Raw genomic sequence first — 27,598 nt, 5'->3', positions numbered from 1 at the left:
TTAATATAGAATGACTTCCTGCATTTACTCAAAGCTACACTTTGCAGTCAACCATATTATTTAAAAGGAAGAATGTGAAATTTGTATACTGCTTCTTGTGCTTAAATTAAAATAGTGCGAAGGAGCTACAACAACCTGTAGTTTCCTTTCAACAAGTTTCAATTGCCTAAGAACAAGCAAGTAAGAATGCACAGCCTGTTTACAATTCTAACTGAAATCTGCAGGAAAAAAAAGCTTGATTCCTAAACCAGATGATATATTAAGAACGTTAACATTGAAATCCTCATTTCAAATGCTAAGGAAAATAGTAAGCCAAGACAATGTTCTTGAGATGATCTTTAAATTTAAGCTATATTATATCAAGACTTCTAGAATATTTTTAAATTAGAAATTTAGAAATGTAATTTTCAATCCCTTACATCCTACCCAAAATAGTATTACCAGGTGGTATTATCTCTGCGTATTGTATTTCACTTCTGCTTTATTGAAAATGTGAAGCTGCATGCTTTGGGCACTTTCACATTCTTTCATCGCTGTCATTTTGAGTAAAAAAGACCAACCTCAAATATCTAGCCTGAGGGAAGGAGGAAAGCAGATGGGAGAACTACACCAACATAAGCAAATTGTACCATTTCACTGTGGTGTTGATCTACCTTTACCCTAACATTTGAAAAAGTGATACTATTTCCACAACAGTATTAAAAGGAAGACAGGCTGTACCGACACAATTGTGATTCACAAGCGAAGCCACCGACGCTGCTCACCAGAAGCACAAGTTTCTGACAAAAAAACCCCCAGATCTCCAATTCAGAGTGAAATTCTGAGAAAATGTCATTAGAGAACCTCTCCCAGCAAAGCCCAAATTAACAGCAATTAATTGATCTTTTCAATAAACTGAGTTTTCCTAGTTAAAAATATCTTTCAAAAAACCCATTGCAACACTAGTTAAACTTCCCCTTGTTGATATTGTACTGCGTCAGCTGATTCTTATCCCTTTCATAGAGAAGCTGGTGCTTTAGCTTTCTAATAAGAGCACTTGCATGTTACTCCTCCCTGTCTTTTACCAGTAGTTTTGGAAATCAGCAGAACTTCTTAATATATAAATGGTAAGTGGCTTCTTTTATACTTAAGCTACAGTAAAACAATTTTCTATTACAACTTCTCTTAACTGCAAAAGTAATGCTGACCTTCAAACCTTTTCTTAAGTATACCAAGGTTCAAGCATGCCTGCTTGCTTATAGATGATAAAACTTAGAGCAGTGAAAAGTTTTCTAATGTATCTGCAGTGTAATGGATTTGTCTGTCTCTCATTGATATAAAACTTGTCGCTACTTATGCAAGTCATGAGCTCAAGCATATTTATAGAAAAGTAACACAAACAGGAAATTACAGTGGTATATAGGTTACAAGACGTATTTTTTAATCAAACTTTTACATTTACTTCTTGACCTGACAATATGAAATGGCAAATATGAAAACAGACATATTTTTGAAACTGCTAACATACTGAACAAATGTAATGTAACTGTAAGATCAGCCAACATCGGACGTTAAAATATTTTAGACTGTCTTCTCAATAACTCAGATTCTGTAGGTACATTAGGTCTTACTAAGAAATTTCCCTGAAGTGCTGCCATTTTCAGTGCTCTAGCTGTATCACAGTATTAAACGTAAAGTCACATTTTTAAGACCTAGCATGCAAATGAAAAACTATTTTAAAGTTATGTATATGGCAGTGTTTTGTCATTTTTTTTCTTGTTACTGTTGTTGGACAACTAAGTTCAGAGTATCAAAACCAATTCTGAAGTTTTTGCAAGATTAGGGGAAAAAGCCTTGCGCCTGGAAAAAAAAACCCCAAAACCAAACCTCTAAATAAACTAATTTCTGGAATATTTTATCGTTATGACATACAAATTGAGGACAGAAGTATCATTACTAATCAGTTTTATCCATGTCTCTCAACAGCTCATTTTGATTTTGCTTTTCTAACCGCACACTTTTTTTGGTTTTCTTTCTTTGGTCAAAGCTGACTTTTATCTTCCAGATTGTAACTTCCTGGTCAAAAACAAGTTTAGTGAATTTTAAAACTTTGAAATGACAACAAGGAAAACAAATAAAACAAGACGTGTTTAAAACAGCATTAATGTGGTTTCCAGCTGATAATAGCTTCTTTGCATAATATTGATTTGCGAACAGTAAAGGAAAAAATACTTAAATTTACGTGAAGATATAAATTATTAAAAACAAGCTACTGCAATAGTACTGACTCAGCGTTACATATAACGGATTACATGGCCAAATAAACACTAATGGAAAATTGCTTTTCTAATTGAAATCTAGTGACTTGTATGTGAGAGATCCTGGACACTTATTTAACTTTAATACTGATGAGTTTGAAATTGTTTTGATATATTTCTATATATTTTGTATCAACACTGAGAATAATTCACCTAGCTATGCTTACCCATTCTTGCATCTTAATTAAAAAGTTTTCTGTGTTAGAAAGACTAATCCTAACTACCTGAACTTAAAAAAAAAATGTTTGTACTTATAAATAAAAAAATCCAAATTCCTAAAGTTTGCAGCAAAACATAATAGCTGATTTTTAAAACAACACAAGACAGTAATAAAAATGTAATTACAAAAATATTTATCTGAGTACTCTGTATCACCTGTTCTTGCCTACTTCATCTGAGGAAAAACATGGAACTGATTATTCCAGGCTTATATTGTATCATGATATCTGGCTGAAAATCCTTCTTCTACTCAGCTACAGCAATACTTCGGTGTATTTACTTTTTTGAGTTATTGCCTTTTATGTTTATATCACATAGACTGTATGCAATAAAGCAAGCAAATATGTGAAGATGATCCAATGGCGATTTAATTCTTAAAATTTCTCTTTGCATCCCTACAGAACAGCTAAAAAATCCTCACAAATGATGGCTGCAGCTTCAGCTGATTTACTGACTATTATTCCATACAAGGAAGTTTTCTGGAGTAACCAAACTAACCTACCCATAAATGCCTCGGAAAGTCAAAACAATGCCAGCTGTCCCTTAGATGACAACTCACTGTCACTTGCTTTGATAGTTTTTTACTCTATTATTTTTGTTATAGGACTGGTTGGAAATATTATAGCCCTGTTTGCTTTCCTATGCATTCATCAGAAAAGGAATTCTATCCAAGTGTACTTGCTAAATGTAGCTGTGGCAGACCTTCTGCTCATTTTCTGTCTTCCCTTCCGAATACTCTATCATGTTACCAAAAACACCTGGATGTTTGGACTGATTTTATGCAAGACTGTTGGAACTCTATTTTATATGAACATGTATATTAGCATAGTACTGTTGGGACTAATTAGTCGAGATCGTTATGTAAAAATAAATAGGTCTGTGAAGCGTCCTAAAATGTTCACTGCTACACGAAGTGTACATATTTGTTGCATAGTGTGGGCAGTTGCACTTACAGGATTTGTAGTAGTAGTTGCACCATCTTTCTTTAAGAGTCAAGACAGCAATTCTACTATGTGCTTTCATTACCGAAATAAACAGAATGCAAAGACAGAAGCAATTTTAAATTACATTATTGTAATGATTTTTTGGATAATTTTTTTCCTTTTGATACTTTCCTATGTTAAAATTGCCAAGAACCTTCTGAAAATTTCAAGGAAAAGAGCAGATTTTCCAAACGCAGGAAAATACACCCAGACAGCAAGGAATTCCTTCATCGTACTCATTATTTTCACCATCTGTTTTGTTCCTTACCACATGTTCCGGTTTGTCTACATTACGTCACAGTTGCAAAACCCATCTTGTTATTGGAAGGAAATAATTCACAAATGCAATGAAGTGATGCTCATATTTTCATCTTTTAACAGCTGCTTAGACCCAGTTATGTATTTCCTAATGTCCAGAAGTGTCCGTAAGACTGTATTCCAACTTATTTGCAGAAGGCTTCATAGAGATTCAGGGCTAAACCTGGAAAGCACTTCAGAAATAAAACTTGGACCATGTACACAGGAGCGGTTATCTACTACCACACCCCACTCCAGTTCTTTAAAGAAGAAATCTCTAATTTGATTGTTTACACAAATGGATACCAATTTCTGTCACTCCAGGACATCAATTTAAGATTACCAAATGCTATACAGTACAGCTACTAATCCCGCCTCTTTCTGCCTGTTAAAAAATGAGAAGTCTTACTTCTATTTGTGAAAATGGGAAGTCACTTTTCAGAAGTATTTCATTCTTGTTTATCCAAGAAAACAAAATAGGAAGTTCTCAGACATGTTCTGTTGGACTAAACTAGAACACTAACTCTTTAAGGAAATTTCCATGAAGTGGTTTGAACCTGTATAAGGAATCTTGTATATAGACATTCATATGACCACCTTGTATATGTAAAGAATAGATTAAACTTGCAAAAAGTAAATTGTGTCCTATTCAAAAGAGCTATATAAACCAGTAGAGATTTTCTGCACTTATATGTTTTAATAGGTTTCAAAGAAATCAGCATTTTAACTACATTTATGAAAGCATTTTTTTCAAGAAAATATTTGAGAATTTAGCAACATACATGGCATAAAAATGAGGTGAAGAAATCAACTGCCATTAATTCAGTTATAATTACAGAAGACACACTTAGGTTTATTAAAGAGCAAAATTAAAATATTCAAGCCTCCTAAGCCCTTCATTATATTTTCAACATTTTAATGAATGTCAAGGTCAAACACCTGAGGAAAAGTGTGCAATGCTTTTGGAAAATCAGAAATAACGAAGGAGAGATGACATATGTGTATTTTCAGTTACCTAAGACTTCCTTCAAACGCTGACAAATCTGGTGACTGCAGCTACACAAAGTAGTTCAACAAGGAAAATAAACTCACAGAATTGAGCATAAAGAGCAGAACAGAAAAATTAGCTCTCATGAACCCCTGACACATCAGCTCTGATCTTTGCTCAGGCTCAGTCACTCGTCTGCTTAACAGACTCCCAAAGCCGTGTGTTGCAGCTGCACGCTTCCTCCCTGGTACTCACCTTCCCTTTTCACATGATTAAAATAATCTTGATAATTGCTGATGCTATGTAATAGCAATATTCAGAGCAATGTCCCATAGACACAACTATTTTCTCAGACTGAAACCAATGAGGTTTATGTATTTAGGCACAAATAAAAACTTCATAGGGCAACATTTTTAAAAAAATGGGGGGCTGAAGGTGGGAGTTGTTTGATCCAAAGACGAGTAAAGAGGCAGTTATACCAAGAACGACTTACATGCCTGGCATGCCAGGCCAGAAAGGTGAACGAGTTAAGATGCTAAATGTTAAGCTCCATAAAATAAGGATTTATTACCCTCAACACATACAAGTAATATTGCTCAAGTAAGCTGGTGTAAAGAAGTCGGTTTTAATATGACTACCAGCCTCTTCTCTGATGGATCATGTAACTTTTTATACTATATCTGTGTGAAAACTTGTGGATTTTTCCTAATACTGAACAATATTCTGGTTTTACAGAAGCTATTTATAAAAGAAAGTAAACAAGCATCATAAAACAAAGTAAACATAACACTTCACCACTGCTAGACATAAACTTGGTTTAATTTTTATGTGATTTTACTTCATTCAGTTTTGGTGAAACTGGGCATAATCATGTTAAAACAAATGACAGTGACTAGTCAGTGTATATTTGTTTTAAATGAAAAAGGGTGAGGTTTCTTAATCTTCAACAAAGAGATTCCCACAAATGTAATTTTCATAAAAGTATGATGGTACATTTTTTGTTAAACATTTCAGCATACAATTAAGGTATTTGTACAGCAATTTCTGATTGATTCTCACTACAACTGCGTTATATTTTTTCACGATCTTTTATTTGTCATCCTGTCATTCTAGTGCATTACGCTGAAGCAAGAAATGTCTTGGTTCTGTATTTGTACAGCACAGGGAATAGCAGTTCCTTGTCCTCTGCAATTCTCCTATGCAGTACAGTAGCTCTACATAGTAATATCAATTCTAGTGAATCTAGTGAAGTTTATAAATTATCATTTCACAAGATGTATATATTATCTCATCATTCTTTCTTTGTCTATATTTCTTCTACCGTCAGTGACTGATTGATGACACCGATCACCAGGCCAGGGGTTGTGGGGTTGGGCACACAGAACAGGACGGACATGAATGACACGGTGCGGCTTGAACAAAATTTGAATTCTATAATTCTTTTAAAGAAAGTGTTCTGTTTAAACCAGAATTTTCATTTACAAGGACTGCAATTCAGGGACACTGCATGACTGCAAAAATAGACTTCAGATGTCTTCAGAAAATCACGTCATAGCACAGCTTCAATGCTAAAAATGAAGGTGACTTTCAAAGCCAAAGGCAAATAGAAATGTGTTCCACAGGACAAAAGACCACCTTAGTATTGTGGGCATAGTTTTGTAAATCATGTAACATTTACTTGGTTATTATAATGTTATGTTGTAAGCAACTAAATACATAAAAGGACAACAGAAAAATAGTCATGCAGTACAAGTTCAAGATTCTGGTCCATCATGGGAATAGCATTATGTGGGCTTTTTTGTTTTTAGTAATTTGAACAGTGAAATCTACTCAGTATTTTCTTTAAGAGGAAAGCCTTAAACACCTATTTGCATTGATCCAGATGTGTTCTATGTGACAGCCATTCTTTACATATCATAGGGAAGGAGCACCAAGGAAGCCATGCACAGCATCAGCAGACAAGGTTTCAGAGAAAAATATTTAGAAGAAATATCGACGAGTAATGCTTTCCCAGGACTACATGTTACACATTAAACATTTCAATATAGGATAATCTTTCGCTTAAACCAATCTCTGTACACAAGCAACAAATATGACCCAAATCTTTTAAAGAGATTTCAGGAGCTAGAGTCTAATGTTCCTACTAGGCAAAACCATCAAACCTATAAAGACAAATAAAACTAGGCAAGCTTCGGCATATAAGGTACCCTAGGGAAAAGAGAATAGATTTGTTTGAGGGAAGCCAGTCTACCAGAAAATCAGTATCAGAGGAGCTCTCAGGAAAAGCTGAGAAGCATCAGGATAAAGGTGATATGGTATACTTGGGCTTCAGCAAGGTCACTTACTAAAGGCTCTAAGAAACCCTCAGATGTCAGGTGTTAATTCTTGTTTTGCAATTGGTTAAAAACTGGAAAGAAAGCTTAAAAATAAAGTGTCTTCTTTCTTCATGATATTCCTCAAGAATCTGCAAATAGGTAAGTTTACAAACATGTTTAACACTACAATCTGGAATGAGTGAGAATGAGGAGATGACAAAGTTTTCAGAAAACACACAATTTTTTGGGGTAGTTAAACCTAAACAAAGTTCAAGATACAACTCTCTGCTCAACAGCAACAGAAGTGCAAGTAGACTGTTAGTAGGAAGAAAACTGAGAAGTTATCATTGTGCTGTTTTATAATTTATATGATACAGATTATATTCAGACTACATTAAATAAATAACTCTTCAGCTCAGAAATGAAAATCTGAAAGGGAGCAAGCCTAGAATAGCAGATACGGCACAGAAGAGGGGAGCAGGTATGTCTATATGATCCTTGTCAGAGTGTGACATTAAGGGAGTAGCAGTTAGAAGAAAGAAACAACCCCAAAAAGCAACCAGACAAGTGAAAATACTTATGGATTTTCACTACTATGTAAATCAGTGCTTCAAGATGTTAAAGGTCGGATGTATCAACTGGGTCAGAAACGGATCTGAAACTAGACAGCACTGTCATGTAGGAAACAATTACTACTGACCAAAACCCAAAAGCAGGTAGCATGTTTTAAAATTATTTAATCCTTACATAATTTTTTCTGCAATCAGTTTTCCCCCATTTGAAGGTAAGATGCCAGGCTCTGCAGAACAATATTGCTGAAGAGCAAACAGTCCTGAAGCATCTTGGGAGGTCTGCTGAAAGTTACACTGTGACATGTCAAATGACCGTATAATTAGTCTCTTTACAGTGTCTCTTACTTTTTCTCTTAGCAGTGCTTCCTATCAGGGCCAATTGCAGCAATTAGTTGAGTCTTCAGCTGAATTTCAACATGAAAATCATGCTATTTAATCTTCTTTCTGTAAGCAGAGCTTAAGTCAACACACATCTTCACATAACCTGCATGAACCTCATTTTCCTTCTTTATTCAAATCCACAGTGGACCCTCAAATTCCAGTTGGTGTACCAAAATATCACTTTACTATGTAAAAAGGAGTGCATATTCCTCATTAGAATACAGACTAGTTATGAAGTGCATATACAATACACGTGCTGGCTAGTCACTTCTATGCCTTTTAGACTTGACAAATACATTGACAGCTACATTGTCATGCATATATTCCTTAAAATGAACAGGAAACATAAGCCAAGAAACAAAACTGTTTGCCAGATAAAAGTTCACAACTTTAATCATAAACATAACAAAGTATACCTGGTTTGAGTAAAGAGCTGTACTGGTTTTGGCTGGGATAGAGTTAAATTTCTTCACAGTAGCTTGTATGGGGCTAGTTTAGGTTTTTTGATGAAAACAGCATTGACAACACAGAGATGTTTCAGCTATTGCTGAGCAGCTCCTGCAGAGCCAAGGGCTTTTCTGCTTCTCACCCCACCAGGAGCAGGCTGGGGGGGCACAAGCAGCTGGGAGGGGACACAGCTGGGACAGCTGGCCCCAACTGACCACACCACATGACCTCATGCTTATCAATAAAAGCTGAGGAGGAACTTTGCCAGGGCTGACATTTCTCAGAAACTGGCTGGGCATCAGTCAGCTGGGGGTGAGCAGTTAGGTTTTTTTGCATCACTTGTTTTTCCTGGTCTTGTTTTTCTTTTTTTTAACTCCCCCCCTTTTCTTTAAACTTATTAAACTCTCTTTATCTCAAACCATAAGTTTTCTCACTTTTACCCTACTAGTTCTCCCCCTCAACTCACTGGAAGGGGAGTAAGCGAGCAGCTGCATGAGACTTAGCTGCCCACTGGGATTTAACAACAACCCTTTTTGATGCCCAATATGGGGCTCAAAGCGTTCAAGACAATGAAAGGTTTGACCAGAGCGTGTTACAGGGAGCAGGAAGGAGCCTCAGAAGCAGCAGCCTGTTCTGCAGCACAGCAGCCGCAAGCACAGGAGGGGGAAGAGACAGAAAGCGTAAACAAGTTCTCACACTTTTACCCTTCTGATTCTCTTCCCTGGCCCACTGAGGGGGAGTGAGTGAGCGGCTGTGTGGGGCTTACCTGCCTACCAGGGTTAAACCACACCAACTTTCATCTTCACACTGAAATTAACTGTAATTATGGCTTTAACCTGCAAACTGGTATTTTTCCTGAGGACAGACAAGTATCAATTGTTTTGGTAACGCAACATGGAGAAATTTGATTGAACAACTTCCCCAACATCAGTCAATGAAACCACAGAAGAGGAGTGCAACTTACAACACTGAGAAACAACTGAGAGGCATATTATTCCTGGAACTGGAAAGTTCACAAACGAGTGCTTTAGTATAATGCTCTCTCCAAAAGCACATTCAGAATCAGAGCAGAGAGGAGGGAGTTGTGTTGCACAGTACAAATACAGTGTAGAGACAAAAAGAACCCATTGATCATGTTCCACCAATCCAAAATGTATCTTCAACATATTCTCTGTGGCACTGGAAACCTTCTGCCAGCCTTTTCCCCATCCCTTAAACAAAATCCCAACTCCTGAGGGCACTGTAGAATCCAAGAGAATAGAGAAGGTGCTACAAAGCCATCACCATTTACTGTAGTAGAGTGAAAAAGAAATCCTTGCACAGAAGTTGTTCACAGACATTGTGAGAGTGAGAGTAATTGGGGGAAGGGATGAAGCTGGAAAAAGCCTTAACATTCAAACTGCACAGTTAGAGAGCTAAGTGTAGAAATAAGAACATGAATGGCAGGGAAATGGCTAATTGTGTGTTGTAGTACTGCAAAGTAAGAAACAAAATGAGGATAAAAAAAGCAAAGTGTTTACTTATAAGCCCATGTCTTAACAAGCTGAATCAATTATTTAAAATATACCACAATAATACATCCTGGTACCTTCAGAAGTTATCTTATTTTTGTCTGTAAATGGTGAGTCCTGGTTCCTGTAAGTGTGCATACAGAGAGGGGCAGTACACCTTTGCACTTATTACAAAGCTTCTTCATAGAACTCTCAAACCACAGATACAAATGACTGTGCTTTAGAAACAAAAATATGCCTGCAGTTCCTTCCACAAAAACTCTCACTTGGTGAAGATGTTACCATAAGCATGATTAACAACAAATTAAAAGTCTGACGAAAACGCAGGATCATTTTTGTCAGGGGGTATAGAAATGTTCTTTACCAGCAAGGAATTAATTTTGCAGCCAGAACTTCCCAGCTTGCAGCCAACAGAATCCACCTTTTAAGTATCAGTTTTGCTTTTACTGCCATGTTTTAGGTTTTTATTTTTGCTTTATTACTTTTGTGTTTTCACAGAAGCTTAACAAGAACTTGGAAAAGCCAAAAAGCTGTTACACATAAACATACTTAACTTGAAAAAAGACAAATTACAGTACAGTGCATAAAAATACAGAGAAAGCTTCCTATTTGGCTATGATAATCAATAGTTTTCAAGTCAAAACCAATTTCTAAAGTTAAAAGTAAACTACACAGTCACTGCTTTTTTAGAAGCAAATGCAGTTAAAGAGTGCTCTGGGAGCTGCACAAGGAATGTGTGACTTACCATGGAATTCCTTACTATGGAAAAATACAAAGTATTTAGCAACGAAGACCTGAAGTATGAAAATGTTGGAAGATTAATTTTGTTAGCACTGTCAACTTCAAGCTAAGTTGTCCTACCTAAAAGACATTGTCTGGCCTGTGTTTTCATTATGTAAAACAACCCTCTGGAGTCTGTGAAACTCTTACTTTGCATATTTTATGACAACCAAAGAATTGAAGCAAGAAGTGCAATATATCCCCATTTCTATATCCCTAAGGATGCCGCAGAGTTACACTGCATGCACTTGCAATTCATCAAACAATGTAAGAACTTTCATTCTGGGTCTATTTTGCTGAACCATACAGGCAGGTCTAAAACTGTCAAAAATAGATCATTAGTGAACAGCAAACATAGACTCAGCTCAAACCTGCCAAATATTTTATCTTCACTGATTCAGCACAGTGCTTGACTAACCTACAGTAGATTTAAACATGAGCTTAGATGATTTTGCTTTGATAAGCACTTTTTACAATATTGAATACATACACTGACTACAGCTAAAACCTTCATTAGATCAAGTCAGGAGAAGAGCTGCGCACACACTGGGGCACCCTGCATGGAAAGCTGATAAGCAGGCAGAAAGGAACCATGGTGCTCTGCAACAACTCTCCTGATACAGATGTCCAACTGAAAATGGTTATCGTGTAGTGCATCTGTCTTAAGAGTTTATACAGTCAAAAAAACTTTCAATTTTAATGTTTAAGGAAAAAACACGTCCAACAAAACTAAGCACCAAAAGTCAAAGCTCTAGACAAGCTACTTGGTAAATGTTTTGGGTTTTTTGGAAAGAAAGTATTGATTGCACTTGTGTAGTAGCCAGTGCATCTTAGAGACTTATCTTGGTATTAAACACCACACCATAATTAAATTCAAAGTACTTAAATTAAATCCAAGTCAAAGGCTGCTGCATGTTTGGTGCATACTACGCATCTGATTCATCCTCAGCACCCACAGCAGCCATACCCAGGGTCACGTATTTTCTGTGCCATATCCTCAGCACTTGTCTTCCATCCTTCAAGATGCAGAGACTGAGTGCATCTCTTGGGCCTTCCCCAGCACAAAGAGAGCCAGGACTGCTACAGAAGCTAGAGGTAACTGAGCTGCTGCCTTCTCCCGTCCTACAGAGAGCAACTGCTGTCAACACGTTATGTACCCTGTTGTACAGCAGGAACAGTCCAGTTGTCCATTTGGTCTGTGACAGGCACGAGGAGATACGAGGCTGACTGGGCTGTCTTCTGTCATCTCGAGTAGGTGGAGGGAAGAGGAAATGGCCAAGCAGCCTCTAAGTGGATCACTCTGTCATATATGACTATACTACATAAATGCTAGGTATGGGTTATAAATGGCTAATTGAAATACCTTTCACCACTGGGAATTTTCCTGGTTTTGTGCTTTTGGGCCACAAAATAAATTGCCTGCCTATAATGGCAAAATTCAACATATGCTGCCTACTGGCATATAAGATCTAGTAACACATATAAATTAGAAAGTGATCATGGTTGAAGAGTACAGGAGATATAAATAATTAAGGTGAAGAATGTACATAAAGGTCATCATGAAGAACTTAAGAATGACTTCTGTAAAAGATGCACTTGTACTATTTGAATATTATCAAATACATTTTAGATAAAATATGCCATTTATACGTTAGGAGAATGGAAAGAGTTCACTAAAAGAATAAGGAAGGTGCTTACTACAGCTTAGAACCAACTGCAACTGTACTTCTGGGGTTGATTTTTCTGTTGTTTTTTTTTTTTAATCATATTGTCTGATTCCTTTGTTATTCACCTCACTAATCAGTTCAAAAATAAAGTCTGAGACTGTAATTCAGTATAATAATTATTCTCATCTAACAATTCAGAAAAAAATGTAGCGTTACCTCTTCCTACAGCAAGTTATGGTCATTGAATTAGAAATACTACAGGCTAAGTTAATAGCAAACTAAATAATAAAAATAAAAAAAAACCCTGCTAACTGGAACTGCTCACACCATTTTTTGGCATGCCTCCTCTTAGCAAATTTTCAGGATACGCATTCTTGTGTCTAAACCTGGATGGAACACCACAGTAACAACAACTTGTAAAACTACCTAAGAGACTATTAAATATTTAATTAATAAACTATTCTTTCTGTTAGGACAAATTTTAATATATCTATACATTTAAAAGTGGAAAAAATAAAAAAAAGGTATAACTACATCTAGCAGGAACAAGAACTAAAGTACATGCAAACTAATCACAGCATTACAAACTAATCAGTAATACTCCACAGGAAGTTTCCCTCACTTAAATTTACTCTTAAACAAGATCAACTATGTAGTATAAATAGGAGCCCAGTATATACATCCATAATTTTAGTAATAATAATATTACAAAAAAGAAGCTGAACAATAAAACTGATTGTAGATCACCGAGGTGGATTTTTAAACGTAAAGTTTACAGTGTACATTTAAACATAAAGCAAAACTAACAAAACCAGAACGTTACCAAAATTGCAGAAGTTTTTATATGGTATCTCCTCTGTTTTCATGAAGTAACTTATTTATAGCTCTTGAAAAGCTGTTATCTGACAACCACAGATGTATCAGACAGAAGGAAATTCAAAGGTCTCAAGCTCTGCAGAGCTGAACAAAGGTTGACTAATCTGTGATCAAACCTTTCCTGTGGAGCAAGGAAATTATCCTGTGCCCACTTTTGGATTATTGGTATAAAACACTATATTTCTTGGACACAAAGTCACTTTTCCCCAGCTGATGCCTAGAATGCATCAGCTGTAAATTGCCTCCACATAATCCATCATCTGACGAGACCAGACATGTTCATGTGGTCACTCATATGAGGGACAGTCATCGATACAGTATTATTGTATGTGGGCTTCAGGAACAGGCAGTCAGCTTTGTGATAGCTCTTTGAGCTGAAGAACAGTTAAACGTCATTGAAAATACAAGTTTTCATGCATAAAATAGCATTATTTTTTTTCAGTCTGGAACGTGGGCAGTCCTAAAGAGAACGACAGTAATAATCACTCCACCCCCAAAAAGAGGAAAGTGCTATACGAAGGACTGTAAGGTGTTTCTGTGCCATACTTACACGACCAAAGGACTGTTACAATCACTTTTCCACACTATCTCATTCTTTTTACTTACTTCTCTAACGGAGCTGCATCCTGACCTAATTTCAAAGTCTTGTTTGCACAGACATCATCACCTTGTCTGAACTTTAAATGCCTAGTCTTTTTTTGACACTGTAAAAGAAAAGCGAACATTCTGAAAACCTACTTGTGTCAGAGAGATATTGTTCTTAACTGTACTTTCCAGATTCAAGTATCATCCTTTTTATTGCAGCAGTGGAGATAAAAAGGACCTCAGACAGAAAAACTTGCTCTCTGCAAGGGAAGGCACCTACAGCTTGTATAGGTAAGCTTAAAACTACTACTTTTTTGTTTCACCTGACAAAATTTGGGCACTGACACAAAAAAAGATCATTAGACTTCTAAATGACTAAATTCAACAACTACTTCATGAATTTAACTCACTGTAATAAAATAATTTAATACATTTTGGTTCAACAACCATATGGAACTTAGTGTACACTAAAATGCAACAGCTGTAAAAGGTAGTTTAATTTGCAAGTTGTCAAATATGGCCTACAACATAATTTTTAAATATGACTTTTACAACTTTTTACTATCTAATCAGCTTGGTGTCTGTGCTTTTTATCATAGCTACACAGAATCCTTTTTGGTATCTGAGTTCACTTGCTTACAGCTGTTTAAAAAAAATTATTATCTGCCTGTAAGTTTCAAATCTGTTAATTTTTTCCACATGATTTTATATGGAACAAAAGTTAACTAGGATACACTTCACCAAACGAGTAAAATCTCTCCTCACTACAGGTTAGTGAGCTGGGATGCCAGGTTTTTATATGCAGCCATTTACAGAGCCTTGATTTCTTATTTTCAGTGTGAAAACTGAGAAAAGATTGAAAACTGAACTTGGAAAAAATAAATATATTGCTGTTTTCAACAACAATTTCATATGTTTAAAACTACAGACTGAATTGTTTGTGCAAAATGTACATCTAAGATTGGAGCTCTGAACAAAGTAATATTAGATACAGACATCAGCACAAAATAAATGCATCTAGCCATATGCCTGCATCATGCAGTTTAACTGGTACTTAAAGGGAGGTACAGAATATCCCTCTGCATTTCTGCAATTAAAGTAATACTTTGCACTTATTTTGCTTATTTAACTTAAAATAGTCTAGAAGTGGTTTCCAAAGTAGGTTACAGATGTTCCAGAAGATTAAGAAACAAACCAAGACCACATAAGTTATTGTCAGACCTTAGCTTGAACCTTTTGTTTCCTAATTTATTTTATTAGATTCTATGCACATAAAATCTTTGGGGTTTAACATCAGCCAACTTTTCTTCACTAAGTGTCAGTGGAAGAGAACACCCAAACAGTAACTTCATGCAATCTCAAGATGATAACCCCAGAGGACAAAGAGCCATTAGTAACACTGAAAAGCAAGGGAGAAATGCAACAGTTAAGATAAGTGCAAAGAATAAAAGAGACATTAAATGCACATTACAGAAGAATACTTCTTTTAATTGTGTTTCAGCTCTGACCATTCATTTAAGAAATACCGGGATAAATGAGAAATTCAACGTGTCTTCTTCAGCCATCCTTAGCTACTACTGTAGCTCTACCAGTCATCTACTCTTTCCTATTTCCTGCTGGAAGTTTTGGAAATATTCTCGCTGCCTGGATATTTTCAAGGCAAGCATCCACAAAAAGAACACAATACATTTACCTGGCAAACCTTCTTGCTGCAAATTTACTCATATGTAGCACAATGCCTTTTCTGGCTGCCTATTTTGCAAAAGGGTACCAATGGACTTACGACTCTGTAGTATGTAGAATAGCATATCGCGTTGGGACTCTCATTATGCATGTCAGTATATATGTTACAATTACAATTTTATGTTCAACTGCTCTAAGTCAGTACGCAACACTGAAGAAAAGCAGTGACACACAATACTCTCCAGCAGTTAATGAAAACTTTTACAGATGTGTACTTGAAAAGTTTCGTCAGCCAAAATTTGCTAAATATTTGTGCATCATTATATGGCTTACGGTGCTCTGCATAACGGTAACAGCTATAACATATGATGTCCAGGCAAGGGCTGCGGAAGAATTTCACAGATGCTACAATGTCAGGGTAGAAGCTGGTGGATTTACTGTAATGATTGCAGCTTCTCTTGCCACTGTGTGTTTTTTTGTATCTTTTTTGACAGTTTTGTTGTCATACTATTCTCTTACCAGACATCTGAGTAATATACAAAAAAATACCTGCATTGGAGAAAAACATCTAATTTACAGTACAGTGAAAAGAAATATTCTTGTAATCCAGATAACATTAACCGTCTGCTTTCTTCCATATCATATTTTTAGGCCAATTTTTAATGTACTGCTTACAAATAATGACTGCCCAAGGTTAAACTATCTAGTGGAGATTAAAAATTTTCTTACTTGTCTTGCTGCTGCTAAGAGTAGTTTAGATCCAGTTATAATTCTTCTGCTAGATAAAACATTTAAGAAAAGTCTGCATGGCCTGTTTACAAAATCCACACCAGAACACCATAACCGTAAAGCTGGTAATTTCACTGAAAAGGCTCCCAAAATGTGAAGGAGTACAGAAAGATTTCAGTAGAACATAAGTAACAATAAAATCTTTTTAACTACCTATAACCAGCTGTTGATATGGAATGGGAAATATTTAAAAAAATGCTAACGTATTATTTGTATTTTTTTTCAAATTATCTTGCTTGCTACATCTACATTAGCCATAATAAATCCAATGTGTGTATCTAAATGAATCAAAGTAATTTATGCAGTGAACTGTGTAATACCCCTTTATCTACACAATGCAAAAGACGCTTTATGTTTGTATGGAAAGTTTTTTCTACCTAAATAATGAAGGAAGAAACTAGGCTGAAGCTGAGGACCCAGTTCTCTTTCTAGCATCAATAAAACAGTCCCAGGTTTTGCACATGGGTTTCCTTTATGAAAAAGGCTGAACAAAGCACAGACATTTTCTCTGGAATGGGTGAACCATGTATGAAAGGCTTAAAGAAGCAGGCACAAAGAGCTACAAAACACATTCAGGATTACCATATATTTTTTGTTCATGAGTATTTGGGTAGAAGGTTGGTTCCTTTATTTTTTTTTTTTTTAATGGGGAATGCATCATGAGATGCTAAAACTCTTTAGTGCATAAAAAAAAGTTCTTGATGACATCTTATTCTGAAGTCGCTGAAAAATGCCATTATTTACTTTAGCTATGTCCATCATATTAGGGTTTTGCTACAGTAGCTGTTTTTTTAGGAGTAAAAAAATGTATTAAGAAATTATGCACTTTTTCTATTCTAGCCTTCACAGAAAACGCCTATCACAAAGAAAAAGCTTCATATTAAAATAGCAGAAATCTCAGATTTAAGATTTCATTAATTTATCACCCTGCTCTGACATTTTCTACCATGGCCACAGTGTTACTGAAATTACATCTGCAACAGGGTGACTCTGAAGAGAAAGTTTTCATGGTGACAGATAACCTGCTGGGGTGAAGTACCCACAGATGCAGAGAAACTCTGGTGGCCTAGGATTTTACTCAGTGTTTGAGGAGAATGGGTTTTATATGTGCTCTGCAGCTTCGTCAGGAATAATTTTTCTTGCAGTCTTATCCATGGCAGTCATGTTCAACAGCTGAGGCACTGGCTTCCTTATCGGTACGCAGTTTTGGTGTACTCAGGATACCATATTCACCCAAAAGTGCTACACACTTATTTCACTTCAAGGTGGATTAACATACGCTGCTTCAGAAGGCACCTCCTTCTCAATACTTAAATCCAGACCATTTATGGAAGAACACATAAAGCACAAAAGATCAATAAAACTGTAACATATCTGAATGTACAATAATATTCTGTGAAGAAAAAAAGGATGAAATGCATACATGCAGTTATTTCTGACCTCTTGTACTACTTATGATTTTAAAAAAAAAAAACAGCAAAACAAATCACTGCAATTTCCATACTCCTAATCTAATCTTGTGAGGTAAATTCTATGGTTTAATTAGGAAGGCATAAATGCTTATTATTTGCTGGTATACAAAATACATTCAATTAGAAACATTTCATGACCATTAGCACTATGAAAGCAGTGTGAAACAGGAGATTTTGTGGTTGGGTGTTTTGGGTTTTGTTCTTTATTTTACTGTAGAAGTTAGAATATTATGATGAGTTAAGTAGAGATTTTGATTATTTTGAATTACTTCTGTAGAAGACACTTAAGATTACACAACGGTCTTTTCCTTGTACAATCTTCTATGCAACTGAGACCAAGAACAGTTTAGTGAGTGTAAAAAGTGCTATAAAATACTAGGTTCTGATAAATCCTAGCACTCACCCAAAAGTTCACAATAAAATGTAATGAGCAATTTGAACTTCCCAACCTTAATACTGAGTTCCATGACAGGTGCACTAAACTGACGCGAGTGCCAGTGGACACCCTAAGACTTCATATCATCTGACAGCTGCTTTGTGTTCTGCAGAAATTATATAAAGATGCAAATGAAAAAGACCTAAAATCATAGGAATGCAGTATTTTACTTAATACAGTGCTACCCCTGATAGCAGAATTTAGTGACTGTTTCTTTCATAGAATTCCCATGTGATGTTTAGGATATGACTTATGGGAAAACCTGAATTGGGCAGCTTCAGGGTCTAATTCTACAAAGCATTGTATGAAAGCTGCTCTGTGAACACAGTCCTTGAGCGTGGGGAGCCAGTTTGTGGGTGTTCAACTTCACAACACAACCAATGTCCAAGTACCTACAGCAGGACTGAATTGAGCAGTTTAAGCCCTCCAGATGGCACAGTGCTGCTTAAATAATTGGTTTTAGATCAGCAGCTGTATGTCTGACTGAGTGAAGCCGTTTACCACCAATGTGTTCTCATAATTTGCACAGGCCCAATCAAGAACCCTCTGCTTCTGTCCTTCCTTAAATACACTTTATAGGGAATGCATTTGCAATTGTTAGGGTATCTCAGCAGGGTGCCTGCCTGTGGATGTTCTTCTTAATACAGAGTTTTTGATGGTAGCGCAGGCTTAAGTCATTCTTTCTTCACTTTTCTAATCACAACCACTTGTTCGCCAGTGCTGCATTTATCAAAAAGTGAAGAAAATGGAAGAAACTTTGGGAACTAATCAAATATAACTTTGTGATAGACTCTTAGCAAGATCCCATTACGCCATTTCTATGAGGTACCAAAAAATATAATATATCCTTTACTTTTTTCCTATGTAGTCTGTTCAAGATCATGTCTCCTTTACATTTTTGAACTGCAGCAAAGTTTTTCTTGTTTTAAGTAGTGGAAAAGCATTTGTGCAGTACAGGCAATTTGAGAAACTAAAAATTGAGTAATACGTTGGTCTAGCATTTGACAGAATGGTTCATGCGGGAAAAATCCCCCAAAACAGAAAGGCATGAGAGAGAGACAGAGAAATACTTCAGCAAAACACAGCTTGTGCACTAAACTTCTTGCACTGCTTAGACATCCTGGTGCCAAATCAGAAGTTAGCATGTGATTTGTGAATTGTATAATAAAAAATAAAATCATTCATTTCCATAGTAGGGAACACAAAATCCTAAGGCAAATATGCACAACACATGGTTTATAAAGCAGTTTAAAAGGCTGCAATTGTCTGTTTACTTTTTGGTTAACCCGTTCAAATGTGCTGCACAGGTGGTCAGCTCATCGATCAGAAGCTACATGTTTTCTGACTGGCTGGGCAAATGACTGGAATATATAAATTCCCTTATCAGAAAGCATGTAGAGGTTGAGCTCTAAGTAGGCCAAGCAACATAAATATACTCAGCAAAACTGCTCCTGAACAACCAGCAGGCAGCTAACAGTATACTAGGACAAAATACTACGGCAGGACAAAACAATAATGGGGACTCTGAGATAGGAAGCATGTATGTACAGGAATGGACATAAATGGGAGGAAAAAGTACCACCTGAAGAAACATTGAGGAAAAAATACTGAAAGCTTTATTCTTGGAGCCTCTTCTGCACTGAATGAGGAAGTGCTCCACAGAAAAACACGGCCAGATAGGACACCTTAATTATACCTCTGCTATTGATTTTGCAGCCTTAATAATCTTTTAACGATTTAATATGTAACAAAATCCTCAACAAAGTAGTTGCTACTGGATCTCAAGGAGCTAATAACTTCTGGAAAATACAGAAAAAGCACCAGTTATTACTGACTATCCCCTGAAAGCATAAAACAGGTTCCATGCCTAAGTGAAAAGAGCAGAAGGAAACTAACATGCAACAGATTCCTTGTTTTGGATATTCAAAGATTGGAAAGTGAAGAAGGTCATAAAGAACAGCTTCTATTCCAGTTATTCTTAACATAGTTGGATAAACACACAGACGTACATACAAGCCTTATTAATTTTCCAGATACCTAAAAGCAGAAGTGTAAGAGTCTTGAACTCTACTGGCAAAACCTGAAGTGCTTAACTACAAGTACTTCAGGCAATGAAAGACAGAAGTGGTAATTGAGTGCGATCGCAGGGCTCATATGGTTAATTAAGCTCTGTATAGGGCATAAATCAACATACAAATCTATTCGTACATCAAGTCTCAAGTTACCTGGATCAACTGAGATTTGCATATGACATACAACACAGTGCATAACGCTTAGTCCTACTCTCTGGAAAAGTTTTTTTAACTTCCAAAAATACTGAACTGAATCTTAACAGCAGAAAAGGCAGAATCCATGCATTTTTGCCTTAGCAGTTATACTGTTCAGACAATCACATGTTGGAAACAAGCATACATACCTATAATAAAAATTTTGGATGTCTGTATTTAGCCAACAAGCTTGCCCTGACTCCATCTGCACACCAATCATTTTACTTATCACAGAAACATATACAAGCACTCAAACTATACGAAAATCACAGAGCAAATCTGGGAGTATTTGGAGTGAACTGAGATAAAACCCCAGCAACTAAAGCTCTTGATGTGATTAAATTACTCTTGTATCAGTTACATTAAAAGGTATTTTTGTAACAAAAATTCTGCAACTATATATAATGCTACATAAGCATCACAGTGCAGGTTAACTGAAGACTGTAAAACCTCTTGAGGTTTTCTGGATAAAAAAACATTCCATTGAAGTTACTGCATAAATGAACAAGTGACAAGATCTGCAATAAAGTGAAGAAATGCTCTTCATATTGAACACTGTCCTGCTTGATAATTTATACAAAGCTTAAACAATGTATTTCTCGAGCTGAATCACATTCTCCTTTCAGTGACCAGCACAAAGGTCTTCTACCAAGATTCATGTTAATCTATCCTTTTACTAATAGGTAACTCGGTGAAACTGTCAAGAAAAGACAGCGCAACTTTTCCCACACACTGAGAATGTAACAACTCAAAATACTGAATGCTGACCAAATGTGACCGTGCTAAATGCACAATGCTGCTTTAGACACTCTACACCACATTAACTGCCATAGGGATTGGAAATATTTAAGTTAACCTGCTTGTAACAAACAAAAATATCAGTTTCAGCTTTTAAAATAATAATTACTAAAATAATTCTATAGCACAGAACTTAAGGAAGTTGAATGATCAGCTGTAACCTTTGCAGCTAGAGTTGCAGAGGCATACTGTTCATTTTTCTTCTTGAAGAAAGACTATAGCTATAGAGCACATTTTGGTTACTCATTTTTAGTTCCATTAAATCTCAAAGTACGCATTATTGTCTGTAATAAATGTGTTATCATATACAAGGGAACTATCTTCAGTTATATTTATGTTAAGAGAAAAACTATTTTAATGCAGAGTTAACCCAATTTGTTGCTTTCTTATTTCTGAAGGTGAAGTAAGAGAAAACACTATTTTTCAGGACAGAATACAGTGAAGTGGAGATTTGGAAGAAAGAGATAAGCCATCTTTCTCCTATTTCTCTGTCCTGTTTTAAAGGTCCTCTCCCACTCATCATTTTCATTACTATATTAAAAAAATACTTTCATTATTGTCAAATACTGACAGCTAAAGAGAAAGTGGCTGACTTCAGTGACAAATGGTACTCAAACTCCAGCAAGGGTTTTATGGAAAAAGACAAGCATCTAATTTCAGACCCACATTACACCCATTTCCCTTTTTTTGTTCTCTTACATAAAGATAAATCTGTATACAAACTACTGTGTAATAACATTCTATATTGAAAAAGACCCCATTTCATTGTTGCTGCTTTGATAGCCATTTTTTTGGGTATTTCTGACACAGCAAGGTTCTGAAAGAATAAAAGGAACGGCTGAGCCCTGTATCACTACGCTAACAGAATAGGAATAAATGCTGTGGTAAGTGGAAAAGTTCTTGACATTCACATTTCTGATATGCAGAATCATATGTCTTGAGTTTCCCACTTTCCCTCATTAGCATTTTTTACTTTCCTTATCACATGATCCAACTTCCAGGCAGTGAAAGAATGCAAGATTACATTAACCAAGGATGAAGCAGGTGTAATTGTCACTGATTATGAAGCAATGTTTAAGCAGTGTTGAAGGGGGTCAAATGGTGTACAGAGGGTCAAGAAACATCTGGTCTCACAGAACGGTGAAGGAAATTAAGACAAATACAGGCCACCTTGTGAAAGCTTTGATGTTTTGGTTCTGTCATTGGAGGTGAATCTGGGGCATACGGGAGTTTATCATAGTCTGCTGTCATTGTGCTCAGAAGCTTTGGTAGATCTTGTCACTTACAGAAGTCAAGTAAAGTTTCTGGTACCACATTACAGCAAACTGAAGTATTCCTGTCTAACCTTTCCTAATTAGTCCAGAGCTAAGAGAGCACAGAAGTGGCTAAAAGGCACCTAATTCTTACAAAGAGTATAAGGAGCAAATTTTCCTGTGCATCAGATAATCAAACATTTTGCAGTTCAAAATAACATCCACAGAAAGCTTAGGCGGGAAAAAAATGTAGTATGACTATATCGACCTTACAGATTTTTATTAATTCGCTTTTATCCATTCCTGTAATTTGGAAATCGGTCATTTAGCCTACTTCCTTTCAAAACAATGTCTGCAGTGACCTCTAGAGCCGGGATACTGCAGTTCGCTCAGTGCATCCCACACCCACACCCGACAGTTCTGCACCGCTTTTGCCAAAATGAAACACTGTACATTGGTTTACACTTATTTAGACTGATACATCACAAACTCTTACTCTAATGTAACTGAACAGGTTTATTTGTAAGGATAGTATTTAATGAAAACAGTGATTTTAAAGTTTTCAGAGTCTGGATAAGCTGCAAAACCAACGCCCATTTTATAGTCGGTAAAATGGGCCTCCCTCAGGGGCCGTTGAAGTTGCAATTTGTTTTCATTCAGGAACACGGTCCAACAAAAACAGGTGCAGCTTTCAGGAAGACACAACAGCATAAAGATGATGTTAATTCTGCAATTCTCATGTGCAATGAACAATTAAAAGAATCTACAACCATCAAGACAGAACAGCAATTAAGAGGTCGTCTTGAATCACTGTAAGAAATTACTTTTAAAATACAAAACAACAAAAAAGCCTATTACATAGAATAATTTTCTTGATTTTAGAAGGGAAGGAAAAAAGAGATTGGGAAAGGTCTTCAATGCCTGTGTATGCAAGACCAAATGACTCCTCAAATGAAAATTATCAGTTCAGTGTCACACACTCTTCCCTTGCAGATCATAGGAGTTTGAAGCACAGTTTACCCTCTCTCAATCGTCTCTACTCACTAAAACTCAAGGTTCACTTCTCAAACTGCACCATCAGAGCTAGTTAGAATTTTCATTAATTCCTATAGTACTTTGGATAAAAGCAAACTCTTAGAGAAGTCAAGTGGGAATAACTATCTTAGACAATGATATTAATGAAGAACATGTATGTTAAAGTTGAAGAGAGTCAAACCCACTTAGGTTAAAACTCTCAATTACTTAAATTATGGTACTTTGGGATAAACTAGTTCCATAAATATTCACAGAGATAGTACAACATTCACCAGACCAGAAAGACTATGTACATACACTGTTCTTAAACAGTGTGCTTCTCCTCCCTTGTTTGTATTAGAGAAGTTTTCATAATAATAAATGTTTAAGACTGCTTGCAAAAAGTATATAATACTACCAATATTGTAGCATTTAAGCATATGCACTTTCTGAAATCTTAGTTTGGATGAAGACTGTCATTATGCTGTCAAAATGATGCCGTTAATCTACAAATTCCAGTTTAATTAACGCAATTCATTGATATACATGTTTTCCTAACAAGGAAAAAATGCAAGCAGATTTCATATGAATATTCAAAAACTAGAAATTAAACTGACTTTCTAACTAAGTTGCAATCAAATGCATATGTAATTTGTGAATAAAGTCCCCTTAAATGTGCTATATTGATGGAATTAGAGATGGGCTTTAATCTTACATGACATGGTAAGAATAAACAGACTTAACAAATAAAGTTTCTTTTTCTACAGCTTCCTCTTTCCTCTAAATTGCAGAAGTTAAAATTCAGTAGTTTGCATTGTTGTGGCAAAGAAAAAAAACAAGAATTAAACCACCTTACCTTCACATCCCTATGAATTATATTATTATCATGACAGTAGCGTAGAGCTTCCAATATCTGTCTCATGTAATGACTGAAAAAACAAAGACATTATACATGACAAACACGCAGGAAAAATTACTCTAGACATATAAACCCCTAAGTTTTAAGAGTCTAACTATATAAAACTGACCAACCAACTTAACCTTAAATAAGCAGAGTTCAGTAGAATGGGGTTTGTGTTTAAAATAATGAATAATAAATTCCAAAGTTTGAGGATTATTCTGATTGAAGCCAAAGAAAATTAGACAAGAAAAATCTGCATATTGCATTTTGCAAAGGTTTCAAATTGTTCAATAATTCTGCTTCATATGATAACAAAGTCAGACCCATCAGGTTTTTTTATAGCAAAACACAGGAAGGAAACACGTGAGTATCAGTGCCTGATTTATCTAGAAAGGGATAGAACCAAGATCTTAGCTTGCTTAATGCAAATTAAAGACTAACTTCTTTCTGCCTTGTGTCCAAAGAATCCTCTGACAGATTACTGACCATACTAGAAAGCCAAGAAAGCCAACAGCACCCTGTGCTGAGCATTACTAGTGGGCTAAAGGAGGCAATCCTTATCCTCTGGAGGTTCCAGCTGGTTATAGGGAAACATAATCAGGCAGTGGATCAAGTTGCCCAGGTAGGCTGTAGAATCTCTTTTTTTGGAGGTTTTCTAGACCCCTCTGGACGATGCCTTCAGCGGCACGATCTAAATGCAATGCTGACCCTGCCTTCAGCAGGAGGTTAAAAGAGAGACAGACCTCTTGATTTCTCTTCCAGTCTGGCTTCTATGATGCTAAAAAATCTACAGTGTCGAGAAAAGCAAGCAGAATCTCATGGGCTTTGAGCTCAATTATCGTGCCACTAGGATACTGGGCTTTGTTGTTGTCATGCAATTATACAGACTCTTTAATTTCAGTTTACCTCACAAGTGAAAATTTGAAGTAACCATAAATATAGTGATCTATAAAAAAGAAAAAAAAAAAATGACTCCACCTACTAAGACCAATAAGACTCACACCTGTCAGGTAAGTCACCTGATGTCATCGTATGAGAGATCCATAAAAGGCAAAGACAATTAAGTATTGGATGTGAAATACTATTTTATTCAATAACCCCATCCAAATATACAACTAGTAAAAACCAAAATGCTTCAAAATTATACTGTTCTAATGCTAATTAATGTAATAAACATCCAGACTGTGGTAACAGGATTACTTATAGTATTCTAAGTTTTAGCTACCACATTGTACAACAGTATAATTCTATCTTTTCATATGTGCTGTGGGATTATTTAAATATAATACTTACCTGGCTACAGCCTCGCTGTACACAAATCCAGCATCTGCTCTCTTCACAATTTCAAAACACAGATCTGCTCCATCCATACTGCAGAGAAAAAGAGGGAAAAATATTAAGACAAATAATTACTATCAACTACAGGAAAATGCTCCAAAACATATATATTTACTCCATCTATATAAATCTTACATAAAATACTCTGGACACATGTACAATGCATTACTAAATAAACCAGCATTTAATAGGTAATCTAATAGAATATGGCTTGCCATTGGTTAACCGTTTTATGCTCCTCAGGTCACATAACAGTTCTCTCAAAACATTACTAAAATCAAACATTTCTTCTATTGCTTAAACTGCTCATTGAACAAGGTGTGCAAGACAGCAGAAAATCAATGCTCTGTACAAGAAGGCTCTGAAAGTTAACAATTAATGCATGCTATTATGTTAACTGAGTTTAGAAGCATTACAAGTGCAACTCTATAATAAAGACTGTAGTTATACAAAATTTTTACTAAAATCAAATTTTAAATGAAGATTTTAAAAAGAAGTATGTAGAAATGTAGTAATGTAGTCTTGTCTTTCCAGTTAGCATTCTCATAATTAAGGAGCCAAGCAGATACCTTACACCTCACAGCCTCACTGAAGGCACCTGAAAACAGCGAGAGGACTCATACTGTATCACTAGCTCTGATACTTGATACTTTGTTCCTTTCCTCCCTGCCTGTCGTCTTTCTGATAACCTTACTTCTCACAATGAGTAGTACCACACTTCTAGATGCATGTATATTAATAGTCTTTAGGCCAAAATTAGCCTACCATTTCTCTAAAACCAAAGCAGCTCGGTGTGGTTTAACTGTCCTCCTCTTCTTTTTCCTGTAAGTAACCTAAGGCAGATTTGTATCTACAAACGTTCATTGCTTGATGGGTCAAGGAGAGAGTAACAAAGTTAACAGGAACAATAAAAATCACATATTATAATTAATGCTTAACAAGGGACTTGCAAAAATATCAATTGTAATATGTCATTTTTAGCTTTCACACCTTTCTTTTTTCCTTTCCACCAAAGACTCATTGGGGGCGGGAAGGCAAATTTGCAAGGTATCTAGAAAGCCAACTTTATCAGGGCCATTTTGGTAAGCTATCCAGAATGTCAGCATACAATCACTTTTGCTTTGTTACACACCTGCAATGCAAAGCTTCTGCTTAGGGAGTCACAAGCAATGTGCAGAAGTGTAAATTGCCAAATAAACCCAAAAGGTGTCCCCACGCAAAATACACTATCATGTGGATAGAGCACTGACAAATATAAGGCAGTCTGCTGACCAAAAGAAATGCACATTCATTTAAGTGCAAGGTGGAAAAAAATTTCCTGGTGAGTTATTTTAGCACCTGGTACCAACTTTGGATTTAACAAGCCCCCATAATTGGAAACCCATACTGCCAAACCATGACTGCTCATCACTACATCAATGTATTCTTCTGTAGGTTTTTTTCCAGTAGTTTTTCCGGTCTTGCTCAATTTTGTGCATCTGTATATATATATAGCTAAAACTCACTCAGACAGAGAATATGCTGTGCTGCACTATAGTCATTACTGTATAGCAGCAACAAGGTCATGTTCAGTGAGAACAGCATAAATCTGGATTTTATGGAAAAAAACCCTCATGTCAATCTGTTGTTTCAAGCATTTCAAAGCTTCCTCCCAACAATTTATTTCAGCTAGATGGGAAACAAAACTCAAACCTGAGCAACAGCAAGCACTGCAGAACATATAAAATGC

General features: G+C 36.0%; 3 protein-coding genes and 1 long non-coding RNA gene across 15 annotated transcripts in view; 2 read left to right on the top strand and 2 right to left on the bottom strand.

Annotated features, from left to right (window-relative positions):
* Positions 1-27,598, bottom strand: part of CASK (calcium/calmodulin dependent serine protein kinase) — a 227,935-nt gene that overhangs the window by 98,485 nt on the left and 101,852 nt on the right. For all 12 annotated transcript variants that reach the window (XM_080374290.1, XM_080374293.1, XM_080374285.1 and 9 more), the window contains exons 4-5: positions 25,825-25,902; positions 24,487-24,559 (exon numbers count right to left, since the gene is read on the bottom strand). In XM_080374290.1, coding sequence (XP_080230416.1) covers positions 24,487-24,559; positions 25,825-25,902 — 151 coding nt within the window. The remainder of the gene's footprint in view (positions 1-24,486; positions 24,560-25,824; positions 25,903-27,598) is intronic.
* Positions 176-4,673, top strand: GPR34 (G protein-coupled receptor 34). The gene is made up of 2 exons (XM_080374316.1): positions 176-1,106; positions 2,918-4,673. The coding sequence occupies exon 2, from the start codon at positions 2,940-2,942 to the stop codon at positions 4,080-4,082; it is 1,143 nt and encodes a 380-aa protein (XP_080230442.1). The 5' UTR covers positions 176-1,106; positions 2,918-2,939; the 3' UTR covers positions 4,083-4,673.
* LOC308058483 lies at positions 6,652-13,387 on the bottom strand. The gene is made up of 2 exons (XR_013925843.1): positions 13,281-13,387; positions 6,652-12,074 (listed from the first exon to the last, which is right to left on the bottom strand). It is a non-coding gene; the product is annotated as an uncharacterized lncRNA (long non-coding RNA).
* GPR82 (G protein-coupled receptor 82) lies at positions 13,880-21,118 on the top strand. Its single transcript, XM_080374317.1, has 2 exons — positions 13,880-14,209; positions 15,420-21,118. The coding sequence occupies exon 2, from the start codon at positions 15,453-15,455 to the stop codon at positions 16,485-16,487; it is 1,035 nt and encodes a 344-aa protein (XP_080230443.1). The 5' UTR covers positions 13,880-14,209; positions 15,420-15,452; the 3' UTR covers positions 16,488-21,118.

Source organism: Falco punctatus (genome assembly GCF_963210335.1).
Source record: "Falco punctatus genome assembly, chromosome: 2".
Classification (NCBI taxonomy): Eukaryota; Metazoa; Chordata; class Aves; order Falconiformes; family Falconidae; genus Falco; species Falco punctatus.
The sequence above is the reverse complement of the archived record's forward strand: the minus strand, read 5'-3'. Positions and strand labels throughout refer to the sequence as shown.

What these genes read in the sequence shown, in the direction of transcription:
- GPR34 (XM_080374316.1), top strand. Translation starts at nt 2,940, where the DNA reads ATGATGGCTGCAGCTTCAGCTGATTTACTGACTATTATTCCATACAAG.
- GPR82 (XM_080374317.1), top strand. Translation starts at nt 15,453, where the DNA reads ATGAGAAATTCAACGTGTCTTCTTCAGCCATCCTTAGCTACTACTGTA.